Below are 16,685 nucleotides of genomic sequence, written 5' to 3'. Positions count from 1 at the left end.
TAAACAACTTGCATCGTGCAGCTCTGCCACACACACTCTGAACATCTTCAGTATGGACCAGTAGGAACCACAGCAGCTCTACTTCAAATCCTATCCATGTTCTGCGATTCAGACTGCTGCTTCTGCCAGAAGCCGATAAAAAAGGGGACGAAATAAACAATTTTACCTTCAAGTGTACACGTCTGTGCAGAAGCCCGGCTGCATACGGTTTCGCCGATCTGATCTAATAAATCCAATCTTCATTAACAGACGTTGCATGTAAAATCTAATCCGGAGTTATACATGTGTGAGGAGCGAGGTTTACTAGTCAGAACACCAAGCTTCTTAATCACGCCTTAATTCTTAACCAGTTTTAAAATGTTGCGTCTCTTAAAAAGTCATCCGAGTCAGACGATTAAACAGCGAGAAGTCGAGTCAGTGAGTCGCTCAACGCTTTCGAATTTCTGACGTTTGTGTGTAAAAAAAAAAAGTCAGCCCTTTCTTTTCCACACACCATCTTATATTTCCCTTCTTCCCAGAAGTAATTAAACCGATGAAGGTTTGACTGAATGCCTTCTGGCTGCAGCTTGGCTGTAAAGCGGCGGTGGTGATGTGGAAAAGCTGAAGCCTGCGAAGTCTCGACGCTTCTGACTCAGTGAGCGAGCGAGAGCTGCTGTACCTTCATTTACTTTACATTCACACCTGAAGACCAGATATACGTCGATGAAAACTCACAGGTCTGTCTGAAGAGTTTGTTCCTTCATGTTTGATAGATCAGATTTCACTATCAGACTCACTAACAGACATGCAGCATGTTCACTAACTCAAGTACAAATGCACAATCATGAACATCACGACTTTACAGATTGCGACATTACTGGACTTTATCTAATGACCCGAACGAGACGACTGGAATGTGACGTGTTGGAAACAAAACAGGACCGAAATTCTTTCTTAGTCTGAGAAAAAGTCTTTTCGGAGTCTTAGCCAAACAATATTGGAGGAATAAAGAGTTCTTAAAGTATTTAAGGAACCATAAATGACTAAAATAATCTGAGGGTAAAGCCATCGTGTTTGTAACATGAGGTGACCCCCCCTACAGGCTCATAGAATGGAATCATCCCGGCAACAGATCTGGCCAATAGGAAGCTTGCATGAGTAACATGCAGCCAATAAAATTAGGCTGGTCTGAGCAGATGTCCGAGTGTGTGAGAGGGTGTGTGTGAGTGTGTGTGAGTGTGTGTGAGGGTTGAGTCACCTACTGTATACTAACTATTCAGAGCATTTTATTCACCTCGTCCTGCGTCCCTAGAGAGAAGTGATGAACTCTGGGGCACTTAGGATCACAGATACTCTGTGAATAAATTAATTAAATGTTTTTCTGCCCCACTTTTATCCTCCTCTTGCACAAAATGCAATGACGATAATTGGGAGCCTGAGCACACAGCACAGAAAACAGATGAGGACTTCCTACTGTCTCTGAGACAATGTCTATTGTAAAAAGCGCTATACAAATAAACTTGAATAAACTTGAATTGAATTCTGTCTGTCTGTCTGTCTGTCTGTCTGTCTGTCTCTGTCTGTCTGTCTGTCTGTCTCTGTCTGTCTGTCTGTCTGTCTGTCTGTCTGTCTGTCTGTCTGTCTCTGTCTGTCTGTCTGTCTGTCTGTCTCTCTCTGTCTGTCTGTCTCTCTGCCTGTCTCTCTCTCTGCCTGTCTCTCTCTCTGCCTGTCTCTCTCTCTGCCTGTCTGTCTGTCTCTTTGCCAGTCTGTCTGTCTCTCTGCCAGTCTGTCTGTCTCTCTGCCAGTCTGTCTGTCTCTCTGCCAGTCTGTCTGTCTCTCTGCCAGTCTGTCTGTCTCTCTGCCAGTCTGTCTGTCTCTCTGCCAGTCTGTCTGTCTCTCTGCCAGTCTGTCTGTCTCTCTGCCAGTCTGTCTCTCTCATCAAGTCCATGCAGTCCCCCATGACATCCAGTCATGTTTACTCAAATTACCGTACATTTTATCACCCCATTTTGTCGATGATCTCCACTATAATATTTAACCCTGGCACAAATTTTTACTCTAAAATACATCATGTCTTTTTCTCCTAAATAAAACTAAACCCAGAACGAATGAATCAGAAATGATTGACAAGCGAGCCACCTGGAAGCCCCGCCCCTTTACTCCATCTCACTTTTCTTCGACTGGACTCACAGAGCACTCGCATTCTGTCCCCGTAAACATTCGTTATTGTGTTGAAAATAAATGTGTGTGTGTGTGTGTACAGTACATGTGTTTACTTAACATTGGCATATTTAACAATGACACTAAAAAAAATCCAAAAAATTTTCAAAAAAATAATCTTTGCTCATTTTTTTGTCCTCGGAATTTTAAAAAGTTATGATTTTTTTCCACAAAGAGCTCAACTGGTGGTAATTAAACAGTGATGTGAGCTCAAACTCACCAAGCAGCAGATCGACGTCTGCTTCTAAAACCAGTTCTGGTTTTAACTGAATAATAATAATAATAATAATAATAATAATAATAATAATAATAATAATAATAATAATAATAGTGGTTGTGGTCACAAAATAATCCCCCTGCTTTTCCCAACACTATTTATTTAAAGGTCTCCAAGCCTTTGTTAGCGTGTGGTCAGTAACAGTGACGCCTCACATCGTCTCCTCACATTCCCCTTCTCATCTTTTACACTCGGATGTGTTCGACAGCTCAGTGCGAAAGCGACTGCCTGGTGTTTGATGACGTGAGGTCCTCCTCATGCTGTCCTTCTCTGCAGCAGGTTTCCTGCAGGATCGTGATCGGTTACTTTCATCTTCCGAACGCCGGCACCGAACTGAACGGTTCTCTTTAACGTAGTAAGAGTAATAACTCCGATTCTCACTCTGACAGTCGATCAGAACACCACAAGTCCAGCTGAGATGCTCAGCACATTAAAACAGCTCCATCAGAGGAAATGAGGTACATTCTTCTCTTTTCATGCTGTAAAACTTTTACTCCATCTCTGCCTCAAACACGAGGTAGAAGAGGAGAAGGAAAAACAGATTCTTTGTGCAGGTGAAAAAAAAGAGGAGATGATAAAGTCCAGCCACGTTTCTCCTGCTCTCAGTGCAGATCCATTACTGAATGACTTCCTGCATAAACACGCTGCTCATGCAGAAATATTACGCATGTGTTTAGTTTAAAAGCTTTACTTAAATCAGAGCGGTTGAGCGAAGGTCACTGCTGCAGGTCCCTGGTTATAAAACACACTGCGGCGTTTAAATGATGGATTAAAAGCTTGATTTACATTTCGGTCTGGTGATTGGGACGTTCACTCTGATGATGTTTTTATATAGTAGTGAATTAATAATAAGATATTATCTGTTGTGTCATTTTTACTGTAATCTCATTTAAAAATGGAGAAGTGGAACTTTATTTATTGCATTTGAGTTCGGTTGTCAAACAAGTAACAATACACTCACCTCACAAACACACACACTCACAATATAAACACTCAGCACTTAAACACTGACCCCGCAAACAAACACTGAAAGGGTGAGAAAGTGTAAGAGAGTGTGAGAGAATGCGTGAGTGAGTGTGTGTGTGAGAGTGAGTGAGAGAGTGTGTGTGTGAGTGTGTGAGAGAGGGAGTGAGAGAGTGAGAGTGTGTGAGAGAGTGTGAGAGTGTGTGTGAGAGTGTGTGAGAGTATGTGAGGGAGTGTGTGAGTGAGAGAGTGAGAGTGAGAGAGTGAGTGTGTGTGAGAGAGTGTGTGAGGGAGTGTGTGAGTGAGAGTGAGTGTGTGTGAGAGTGTGTGAGAGAGTGTGTGAGAGTGAGTGTGTGAGGGAGTGTGTGAGTGAGAGTGAGAGTGAGAGAGTGAGTGTGTGTGAGAGTGTGTGAGAGAGTGTGTGAGAGTGAGTGAGAGTGTGTGAGAGAGTGAGTGAGTGTGAGAGTGTGTGAGAGAGAGTGTGTGTGAGAGAGAGAGTGTGAGAGAGTGAGAGAGTGTGAGAGAGTGAGAGAGTGTGTGAGTGAGAGTGTGTGAGAGAGTGTGTGTGAGAGTGTGTGTGTGAGAGAGAGTGTGTGTGAGAGAGAGTGTGTGAGAGAGAGTGTGTGTGAGAGTGTGTGTGTGTGAGAGTGTGTGTGTGTGAGAGTGTGTGTGTGTGAGAGTGTGTGTGTGAGAGTGTGTGAGAGTGTGTATGTGAGAGTGTGTGAGAGAGCGCGAGTTCGACACTGCAGTGGGAACCGTGGCTCCACTTTGATTATTTCCCTATTTGTTAAAGAAAACCAGTTAATCTACAAATCAGGTGATTGTGTGTTTAAATAGTGAGACCCCCAACAGTAGTGTGTACCTGGTAAGGGTGTGTGTTTAAATAGTGAGACCCCCAACAGTAGTGTGTACCTGGTAAGGGTGTGTGTTTAAATAGTGAGACCCCCAACAGTAGTGTGTACCTGGTAAGGGTGTGTGTTTAAATAGTGAGACCCCCAACAGTAGTGTGTACCTGGTAAGGGTGTGTGTTTAAATAGTGAGACCCCCAACAGTAGTGTGTACCTGGTAAGGGTGTGTGTTTAAATAGTGAGACCCCCAACAGTAGTGTGTACCTGGTAAGGGTGTGTGTTTAAATAGTGAGACCCCCAACAGTAGTGTGTACCTGGTAAGGGTGTGTGTTTTAAATAGTGAGACCCCCAACAGTAGTGTGTACCTGGTAAGGGTGTGTGTTTAAATAGTGAGACCCCCAACAGTAGTGTGTACCTGGTAAGGGTGTGTGTTTAAATAGTGAGACCCCCAACAGTAGTGTGTACCTGGTAAGGGTGTGTGTTTAAATAGTGAGACCCCCAACAGTAGTGTGTACCTGGTAAGGGTGTGTGTTTAAATAGTGAGACCCCCAACAGTAGTGTGTACCTGGTAAGGGTGTGTGTTTAAATAGTGAGACCCCCAACAGTAGTGTGTACCTGGTAAGGGTGTGTGTTTAAATAGTGAGACCCCCAACAGTAGTGTGTACCTGGTAAGGGTGTACTCCCTGAGTCCTGAGTGCAGGTTCATGGCAGAAAATGTACCTATACAACCTCTCAACCGCTTGTCCCGGCCAATTTTCCATGTGACAAACAGTGGGCTGTGGGGAAAAAAGAGAAAAATATTATAGGTCTGTTGAAAGCATCTGTACACACACACACGTGCGCTCACACACAAACACACACTCTCTCTCTCTCACACACACACAGCGAAACTGCTGTGAAAAAAAATACACCAAATGCCATGTGTGCACATCCTGGTCTCCACATTTTCTTTAAAACTTGATTGAGAAATTTAAAGGTGTGTGTGCACACGTGTGTGTGTGTGTGCACACGTGTGTGTGTGTGTGTGTGTGTGTGTGTGTGTGTGTGTGTGTTTGCACACGTGTGTGTTCCCAGCTTCACAAATATAGATACAAGAACAAAAAGCATTTATTTACAGAGCTTTGTACAGTATGTTTATCATTTACAGACAGACCTGTCAATCATTAAACGTGGGTGGAGTTTAGTGGGGACATCAGAAATTTTCAAAGAAAGAAAGTGATGACATCATCCTGTTTAAACTCATGATAAAAACTGCTGAGTGACGAATAACACCCTCTACCACCCTCCCTCCCCCTCTCCCTCCCTCCCCCCAAAAGAAAAATAAATCCCTCTCGACACGGTGACTGTTATAGATCCCTGACACTGGAGACTCCTTCAAGAATCATCACCATATGAAAGATTACACAATGAAAATGTATTAGAACTTCTGACCAATCAGATCTGATTACGAACGGATCTGATTGAGCACGTTTTTGCTTCACTACGACACGTCGCTATACGACACCTCGGTCCCAGAGCCATGAGAAACACTTAGCTACGGAGGTTTTGGCTACTTTTCTTTACACGATTCGGAACCTTGCGAGAAGACGCCAGAGCACAAAAAAACGTGTCAAATGTATTTTGGAATTTAAAGTGAAATCTTTTTCGAGGCCTCACGTGTAACACAGAACGCCTTCATTTTTATTACTGATGATTTAGCGTTATGGATAACACGGTGTAATAAAAAGAAAGGAGGGAAAAAAAAAAAGCTGGGCAGCTTTTGGTCCCTCAGCGCGTTCGCTTATGGAGGTGTGGATACAGCTGACTACGAGGTTTAAGCATGAATGATCAAACCGAGCTGCAATCCGTTTCAGCAGCAGAGACGACCTGTCTGAGGAGTACAGTGTGTTCTAACCAAGGACACACACACACTTAAAATACCTGAGCAGAGCAAATGACTATCTTCAAACCTAAAGACTCATTTCCACCATCTCAGGTGATAAAGAGAGCAGAAGAAGAGGATGAACATCAGCAGCTGTGTGGTCAGGAACTGCTTACCAGGCAGAGACACAAACGCAGCTGGGCTTTTTAAGTGAAAAACAAACTACATATTTAATCTGATCATATTATAACTATAATATATATATTATATATTATAACACACGAGGACATTTCAATCACGTCCGAGTGCTGACTTGTGCAGGAGAGGAAAAAGAAAGCAGTGTATTTAATCAATCAAATTTCTGATTATCAGCATGTTACTGTTTTATTTTCTTTTTTCGGAGCGTTAGATCGGACACTTTAAAAGATAAGATATTCATATAAAGCCAAAAATCCTAAAAGAAACGATCGGGTGAAACACACGCCGATACACAAACACTAAACATCAGGAGAGAAAAGTGAGAGCTCACAGCAGGTTCAGAGGAGAGAGAGCGTAAGATGGAGAGAAGGGGCGGGGCTTATGTAATTCTCCATCGTGCGTGGATCGGATCGTCTCTGTATTGTGGAGAAAGAGACAAATCTTCTGGAGTGTTTATAAAAAGAGAACTCGTTCTAGCGACCCCTCGTCGGTACGTCTGATTATACTATATAGTATAAGGTGGTCAATTAAATCGTACACAATTAACATTCGGACAAATGTGTAGTCTCAGTGTTGAGAACATCACTGACAGTAGTGACACCCAAATATCCATATATTTCTAATGAAGCATCTAAACTTACAGGCAACAAAACTAAATTAGTAATAGGCAGGATAATTAATTAAATAAATAAATAGAATAGAATAGGACGAGTCTATTCTCGTAGAGATCAGTTCATGAACATGGAACAGCCAAGTGAACATCTCTGCTTCATATCTGAATCATCTGAATCAGGCATGTGAGAGAATTCACAGAAAGCAAACACATCTATTATTAGTAGCTTCTGTTTCCGTCTTGCCCTCGTCCCGTCGTTCGTGCATAATTAATCGAGCGCGATGGAGGAAAAGACACGTGATGTAATGTAGAAAGGATGCGATGAACATCACGAATGTCTGTCACGCCAAACAAAAAAGTCTGTCTCTAATATTCAGTCATGTGCCTGAGCTTTGTGACTTTTATGAAGCTAAAGAACAAATAAAATCTGAAACTGAAGGTGGAGGAGAAAAAAAACCCCACAAACTGTCCAGAGAGTTTCACCCGACAATCGTTAATCGGACAAATATGAACCTGACGTCGTTCTAACGACAGCGAATAAAACAGACAGGAACTGATTCTGATTTAATAGAGAAAAGAAAGAAAGAAAATTCTGCAGTAAGACAGAGATGTAAAAGGTCAGAGAAGATTAACTGCACCAGGTTGGGTGCAAGCAGGTGAGAAGCCCCGAGTGCCCTCTTTTTAGATTAATGGCTTTTAATCTCGTACTGTGAGATCTCTGGATCTGGACCAACTGCACCACAAAAAACCCTCCACTGACACTTCAGCACTCCTGAACTTGGGAGTGTGTTGAAGAAGAGGAGAAGAGGAGAAGTCCGTAGCGGAGATGAGCGAGGTTGTCGTTTCGGCTGAGCGACGCACCTCACAGGACCGACTAATCGTGGACAGAGGGACGGATCTGATCTGTACAAACAAGGACACATCCAAATTCCTTCTCATGGACATGTCAGTGAGCCAAGTCCAAATCCCAAAGAATCAGATACTGCAGTTTGACTCCTTTGAGTCGAACATCATATTAATGACAAAGCGAAGGACAAACGTCTCACATCACCATACAGACGCTCGTTTGAGACGCCGCGGGCGACACGTGTCGCCGTGTAAGATTTAACTAACCGACTACACACACACAACAGAACAGGAGCCGAGTTTGGTGATAATGTTCGGCATAAACGGTGAAAATTTGCTTATTAATTTCCTCGCAGTAATTCGTATGAACAGAGACGGACGTCGTATGAAGAGACGAGGCTCTGACTTCATAACTCTACAATAGAAAACGAAATCATTTAGATGTCCAGAACATGCTGTAATAATAATAATAATAATAATAATAATAATAATAATAATAATAATAATAATAATAATAATAATAATTAGGTAGATGCACTACTAATTAGCACTGAACACACAGTAATTGATATAAAACAAAATCAGACCCTCATTAAGACCTGGGGTTTAACATGAACCTGCTTCATGGTCCTTTACCTGCCGCACCACAGTAACCCCACAGTGAGGTCATCACACTGCTTTTACACCAACACTCGCATCTCACAGCACTCACACGGGACAAAGCAGAGTCTTTCTGAGACGCCGCAGCATCCACCCATTACACCGGATGAAGAAGTCACAGACTCCCTTCACCTCTTTGTCATCCGTGTGTGTCGGCTCACGGAAACCCCACACTGACCGCTGAGATCCCAGAATGCACCGTTTTTAGGCTCCGTGCTGTCGCCTGAATGTCATTCAGAAAATAAAGGAGAAAACATTGTGGCTCGTAAACGCCATCGACTGTAAAGAACAAAAATATAGTACAGCATACAGAGCAGTGGTCATGTGATCATGCAGGCCACGCCCCCTACAGCAAGGTGAATGGATGAATATGCAATGGGTTTATAGCGAGATGAAACACCCTCCCCCCCACACGCGCACCCACACACCCCAACCCTCCCCCACTCACATACACCCTCTCCACCCACTCACACACACATACACCCTCCCCCCACGTGCACGCGCCCTCCCCCACGCGCGCGCACCCTCCCCCCGCGCGCACCCTCCCCCCGCGCGCACCCTCCCCCCGCGCGCACCCTCCCCCCGCGCGCACCTCACCCCCTCGCACCCCTCCCCCCTACCACCCTCCCCCCTCCCAACCCACACACAACCCATCCCCCGCCCCCCACACACTCCCCCACACCCACCACCACACACCCTCCCCCACCCCCCACAACACCCCACCCCCTCCCCACAAACCCCACACCCACCCCCCCCCACTCCCCCCCCCTCCCCACACACCCTCCCCCACACCCCCCACCGTCCCCCACAACACACACACCCTCCCCCCCCCCACACAACCCACCTCCCAACCACCCCCCACACACAACCCACCCCACCCCACACCACCCCCCCCCCCCCCCACACCCCACCCCCCCCCACACCACACCACACACACACACCCCTCCCCCACACACACACACACACACCCTCCCCACACACACACACACACACCCTCCCCACACACACACCCTCCCCACACACACACCCTCCCCACACACACACCCTCCCCACACACACCACCCACCCCTCCCCCACACACACACACACACACCCTCCCCACACCACACACCCCCCACCCTCGCACACACACACACACACCCTCCCCACACCACAGACCCACACACCCTCCCCACACACACACACACACACCCTCCCCCACACACCACACCACACCCTCCCCACACCACCCCCACACACCCCTCCCCACACACCACACACACACCCTCCCACCCACACACCCACACCCTCCCCACACACACACACCACACCCCCCACCACACACACCCCTCCCCACACACCCCACACACACCCCTCCCCCACACCCACACCACACACCCCTCCCCACACACACCCCCTCCCCCCACACACACACCCTCCCCACCACACACACCACACACCCCTCCCCACACACACACACACACACACACCCTCCCCACACCACACACACACACCCACCCCACACCACAGACACACACACCCTCACCACACCACAGACACACACACCCTCGCCACACCACAGACACACACACCCTCCCCACACACCAGACACACACACCCTCCCCCACACCACACACACACACCACACCCACCCTCCCCACACCACACCACACACCCTCCCCCACCACATACCACACACCCTCCCCCCACCACATACCACACCACCCTCCCCACACCCACGACACACACCCTCCCCACACCCCCACACACACACACACCCTCCCCACACCACAGACACACACCCTCCCCACACCACAGACACACACACCCTCCCCACACCACAGACACACACCCTCCCCACACCACAGACACACACCCTCCCCACACCACAGACACACACACCCTCGCCACACCACAGACACACACACCCTCCCCACACCACAGTACACACGCACCAGCCCCAAACCACCCTCCCCACACCACACACACCCCCACCCCCACACCACACCGCTCCCCACACACACCCCCCCCCCCACACACAACCCCCCCCCCACACACACCCCCCCACACACACAGACCCCTCCCACACACAACCCTCACCACACACACTCCCCACCCTCCTCCACACACCCACCCTCCCACACCCCACCCCTCCCCACACACCCTCCCTCCCCACACACACCCCCCACACACACACACACCCACCCCCCCCACACACACACCCACCCCCACCACACACCCACCACACCGCCCTCCCCACACACACACCCTCCCCACACCACACACACCCCTCCCCACACACACCCTCCCCACACACACACACACCCTCCCCACACACACACACACACTCCCCACACACACACACACACTCCCCACACACACACACACTCCCCACACACACACACCCCCACCCCACACACACACACACACACCCTCCCCACACACACACACACACACACCCTCCCCACACACACACACACACCCTCCCACACCACAAACACACACACCCTCTACACCACACAACACACACCCCCTCCCCACACACACACACACACCCTCCCCACACACACACACACACCCTCCCCACACACACACACACACCCTCCCCACACACACACACACCCTCCCCACACACACACACACCCTCCCCACACACACACACACACCCTCCCCACACACACACACACACCCTCCCCACACACACACACACCCTCCCCACACACACACCCTTTCACACAGTAACACTCCTGAATACAGATCAGTAATGATGAGACGATGTCAGTGTCATGCACCGTACAATAATTGTCCAGTAGAAACAGTGTAGATCAATAAAATCTCACACATACACCCTTCCCCCACGCACACACACATACACCCTCCCCCCACGCACACACACATACATCCTCCCCCCACGCACACACACCCCCTGCACACACACCCTCCCCCCACACACACCCTTTCACACAATAACACTCCTGAATACAGATCAGTAATGATGAGACGATGTCATGTCATGCACCGTACAATAATCGTCCAGTAGAAGCAGTGTACATCAGTAAAGATAAAATCTCACAGCTGTGCAGCGTGAACTCTGACCCAGAGAGCTTAGAGTTTTCATCAGGCCTTTGGTTTTGACCTCCGAATCCCAGAACAGCAGGACACATCATAAAAGATCAAGAAATTAACGTCCATCACAGACCGGGACACTCACCCACAGGTCAAGTGATGTAACGTTACGGCAACAAAAACTCACAACCTCCACGCTGAACGCAATTTAGTGAGATTTCACACATTTCTCACAGATCGGGGTGTTGTTCACATGAATCGAGTAAGTGAATCGACTCGGAATCAACTCACTGCAAGAAGTGAATCAAAACATACGCATGTTCTTCTGTTGACGTGATCGGTTTAGTTTAAACTCAAGAAATAAATGTAGGAAATGTCAAATCTGAAAAAAAGAAAGAATACACGCCGTAAAACGCTGGATACACATTTAGCTGTTTCTATAATGATCTAGGCCTTTACTGAGCACAGCAGTTTCTGTGATTTATCTTCCTAAGAAAAAACATTTGCTTACTTTTCACTTTCAGAGAAAAATATTTACCTGCAGTAAAAAAAAGACAAACCAACATTTAAAGCAAATGAATCAAAAGAATCTAATTGCACAATAAATCCGAATCGTTTGATTATTTTGATAAATAAGTGTAAAAATTGTTTCCTTTTGATAAATAAATGTAAAATAGCCAGTGACCCAGCTGGTGCTCTAGACGGTTGACATCCGGTTGAGTGAACGCTGGCACTGTTAGCTGCCGCTGCTCTCCAGAGGCGTGTTTTATTGTTTTAACGTGGCTTTGGACTAATATGTCCTATTTAATTAGTTAAAGATCTGCCTTTAGTGCCCGTGTTTGGATTACACATTTGTTGATTCCTGCTATATTTATTGCTGCTACTGCCAGAAAGTATATGTTTATTTCCTGAAACGATGTGGATTAATAAGCCGTGTGTGCATCTGTGCTCGTTTGGACTGCATTGTCTCTCATATTTCATCCATCTAAATACATCCACCACAGTGGGTCCAGTAGGAGATTTCAATACGATGATTCAAGGACTATAAAATCTTTCTGGTCTTCAATGTGTCACCCTTTAAGAACCACTGGTCAGGAATTTAACCATGGTGTTCTAGTTAGCCTAGCTAGGTCAGCTAATGACACGGTCAAACACAACTTTGTCCTATTCAACATCGGCTCCCTTATGAACAAGGGTCATCTTGTGCAAGATCTCCTGATGGACCGTAAGCTTTTAGTGTTTGACTGAAACTTGGCAACAGCCTAATGACTTTTCACAACTGAATATATCAACTTCTCCTTGGTTTGTTTACGTCCGCCATTCACCTCCATTTCCCAGGCCTTGACTACCACAGAAACAGAGACCTAATAAGCTTGAGAAAAAATGCTTCATTTTACATTTTGATTGGGACTTTTTTAGGGCAAAGTGTGGGGGGCGCTTTTATTTTACAGCAACCATAGGAAATATGTTTATTACAATTATTAAGTTTATGATGTTTATTACAAGCATAATGTTTATTAGGCTTGTGTGTGACTCAATGAAAAAATCAATTAAAGTTCTACTTACAATTAAATCTTTAAAATGTGTATTACCTTACATACATGTCTGCTTATGACCAAACAACATGTTTATGTTTGTACATGATATAGTTTATATACATTTCCCTATATTTCCAAATAATTCCCATAAATTCCCATAAAATCCCGTAAAGTTTCCAATTTTGAATATTCCCAAAATTCCCGGATTAAGTTCCTGTGGAAAGTTTTCTTTCTATACGGTTTCTTTCTGTGATATTAAATACATTGATTTATCTTTTTTACTAATGAGATCAACAGCCTGCCTGGAACTGAGGATTTACTCACCACCGATGACCTTGTCTTCCACTACAACAATGGCCTTCTCAATGCTGTTTCCCATTTCTCTTCTTACACCCTCTGCTTCTTCATTATCTACGACCACCTATTACTGAAGTACTGCAGATAATTCAGGAATCCAAACCATCAACTAGTCAGTTGGATCCTCTCCCAACCTACATATCCTGCTTGTCTTCTTTCTCCACTGTAATAACTAATATTATACATTCTTCTTTGGGTTCTGGTCATGTTCCTTCATCCCTTAAAATTGCTGCAATAACACCCATCCTTAAATCTTGCACGCACCCCAATAACCTTAATTTTTTGTCCTATCTCGGACTTAGCGTTTTTATCCAAAATACTAGAAAAATATTTGCAGGTCAGATTTATGATCAATTAACTACCGACAACCTGTTTGATGATTTCAGTCTCATTTTCATCCATCTCATAGTACCGAGACAGCGCTCGTAAAAATCACAAACGATCATCTTTTGGCAGCAGATTCTGGTCTCTTAACAATTCTTATTTTTCTGGATCTGAGTGCAGCTTTCGACAGCAGCTCACACGGCATTTCTGCCACATGTCATGCCTGGTTTAAATCGTATATTTCCTACCTTTCAGAGTTTGTCCAGCTTAAAAACTTTAGATCTCATTTATCTCCTGTTACTAAAGGTGCCCCCCAAGGTTCCGTGCTAGGCCCTCTTTTGCTTATCATCCATCTTCTTCCTCTAGGAAATATCTTTCAAAAAACACAATATTAATTTTATTCGTATGCGGATGATACACAGCTCTAACTGTCCACAAAGACGGCTTCTATGCTTCCTCCAGCCGTTCTTTCGGTCTGTTTAAATGAAATTAAATCTTGGTTTTCTTAAAACTTTCTCCACACAAATAGCAATAAAACAGAAGTCCTACTCGTTGGCTCGAAGTCCACCTTAGCCAACGTTGATAGTTTTTCATTAAATATTGATAATACGACCGTTTTTCCTTCCCATCAGGTAAAGAGTTTGAGTGTCATCCTTGATAGCACTCTCTCCTTAGAGGCTCATGTTAATAATGTTACTTAGTCTGCAAACTTTCACCTCCGCCCAATATTGACACAACACAGTACTTCCATTTTAGTCCGTGCCCTAGTTACATCACGTTTGGATTACTGCAACTCCTTTCTTTTTGGTTTGCCTTCAAAAATTCTTCATAAACTTCAACTAGTACAGAACTCTGCTGCACGCATTATTACTCGCACTATCGATCATATCACGCCAGTTTTTCGCCAGCTTCACTGGCTTCCTGTGAAGTTCCACATCGAGTATAAAATTCTGCTATACACCTTCAAGGTTCTTCATAATCTTGCTCCACCATATCTGTCTAATCTTCTCCAATTCTACCCCCACCCCACCTCCCACCGGTACACTCGTATCATGTTCTGCTAACCTGCTAATTATTACTATTAAAATAAGGGTGGAGGCAAATACTAGAAGGCGGAGCTACTGCACACTGCCCGACACCACCGCTGCACACCACTGCCCACCACTGCACACCGCCCAACACCGCCGCCCACCGCCGATTCCAGTCCAGATTCTGAGGATTCCATCCAAACACCTGCGTGTCTCTGTACTGTAATCAGCCGTGATTTCTGAAGAAGCTAGACTTGACTTCACAAATGAAACCTGTGTAGAAGTAAAGCTGTGGGAATTGAGGAGAAAAGACAAATCCACCTCTGGTGAAGCTCCAGCTCTCAGCTCGTAGACTATAAATAGACAGCGCTAATTTAAGAAATCCCTGAGCGTGTAAACTGAGAAAGGGTCACATGACCTGCTCTCAGTCAATGCTTTCTTACTTCCTGACTCCCACTTATAGAGAGAGAGAGAGAGAGAGAGAGAGAGAGAGAGAGAGAGAGAGAGAGAGAGCATGAGAGCGAGAGAGACAGAGAGAGAGCGAGAGAGAGAGACAGAGAGAGCGAGAGAGAGAGACAGAGAGAGCGAGAGAGAGACAGAGAGAGCGAGAGAGAGACAGAGAGAGACAGACAGAGAGCGAGACAGAGAGAGTGAGAGAGAGTGAGACAGAGAGAGTGAGACAGAGAGAGCAAGAGAGAGACAGAGAGAGCGAGAGAGCATGTAAGGCAAAAGAAGAGAGACAAGACAAAGAGCTGATGAAGGTCATCCTTGATCAGGATGTAGAGCTTTTAGAAATGTTGACTGTTTATTACAAATTTTTTATTACAATAATTTTTACATTTTTTTAGGTTCAAAAATGACAAAAACAAATAATTAGGATTGAAAATAAAAGGTTTTTGGACATTAATTACAAAATCAGCTGCTTGTGGTAAGATTTTTTTTTTTTATAAAAAAAAAAAGACAAAATTTAGCACAATACCAAAATAAAGCATCTTGAATGGATTTTAGATGTTTTTTGAGCAAATAATGAATTAAAAGGATTAAATATAAACAGGAATGAATTAGTCGATTCTTATTTTTGGAATTTTGAAGATTAAGTTGGAGTTTTGCTGAAATTAGAAAAATCCTGAACGTCTCACAGTAATAAATATTTTCCATCTTGTTTATTCGCGCTATAACGTGGTCCAGAGATTAAAGCCCCATTCAGATGGTATTCGATGTAGAGTTTGGGATTTTATAGCGTTGACGAGCTGCGACTCAGGGTCTTTTTACACGCGGTCACTTCGTGTGTTGTCTCTGATCCGATAGCTATCTGATTTGTTAAAACTGTCCCATTTACATCAGGCCACATAAACGCGTCTCGGCGAATCGGATATCGATCCGATCTTTCTACTCCCGCCCAAAATGCTAATATATTTGCCCTCATTTCCGGGGTAATTGAAATGGAACACACTTTGGTGTACGCGGTTTTCAGAACGCGATCAAAAAGACGACGTAAAAACTGGTTACGACGTTTATGCTACAAAAAACAGAGTTTACTGTTTGCTGCGTTTTCGCCTTTGGCAGCAGCGCATTTTAAGCCCCGACGAGACGCCTGGGTGAAAGATCACCTGCGAGTGACTTAGTTCCATTTGGGAGGAGTATAGCGCTGACATATGTGGCTCGAACAACCACATTCATTTACACCTGTCCAGTTTCATCTGAAACGCGTCCCAGACCACCTCCTGAACGGGTTTGTACCATCGGGTTTATATCCGTCTCCAAAACGTTTCGGGGGGCATTTAGACCTGGTCTTTTTACCGTCGGGTAGCTATCGGATCACAGGAAGTGCAGGAAGTGCCCAGGTGTAAAAAGCCCCTTTGTTTCACACTCAGGTGCACGAGTAGGTCACAAACCTTAATTTATATTTACAGAATTTCCATGAAAAG

General features: G+C 45.3%; 1 protein-coding gene across 2 annotated transcripts in view; it reads right to left on the bottom strand.

The window, feature by feature from the left end:
• Window positions 1–16,685, bottom strand: part of ammecr1 (AMMECR nuclear protein 1) — a 45,744-nt gene that overhangs the window by 21,184 nt on the left and 7,875 nt on the right. For both annotated transcript variants that reach the window (XM_047805747.1, XM_027154314.2), the window contains exon 2: window positions 4,953–5,063. In XM_047805747.1, the coding sequence (XP_047661703.1) occupies window positions 4,953–5,063 (111 nt within the window). The remainder of the gene's footprint in view (window positions 1–4,952; window positions 5,064–16,685) is intronic.

Source organism: Tachysurus fulvidraco, chromosome 21 (genome assembly GCF_022655615.1).
Source record: "Tachysurus fulvidraco isolate hzauxx_2018 chromosome 21, HZAU_PFXX_2.0, whole genome shotgun sequence".
Taxonomy (NCBI): Eukaryota; Metazoa; Chordata; class Actinopteri; order Siluriformes; family Bagridae; genus Tachysurus; species Tachysurus fulvidraco.
The sequence above is the reverse complement of the archived record's forward strand: the minus strand, read 5'-3'. Positions and strand labels throughout refer to the sequence as shown.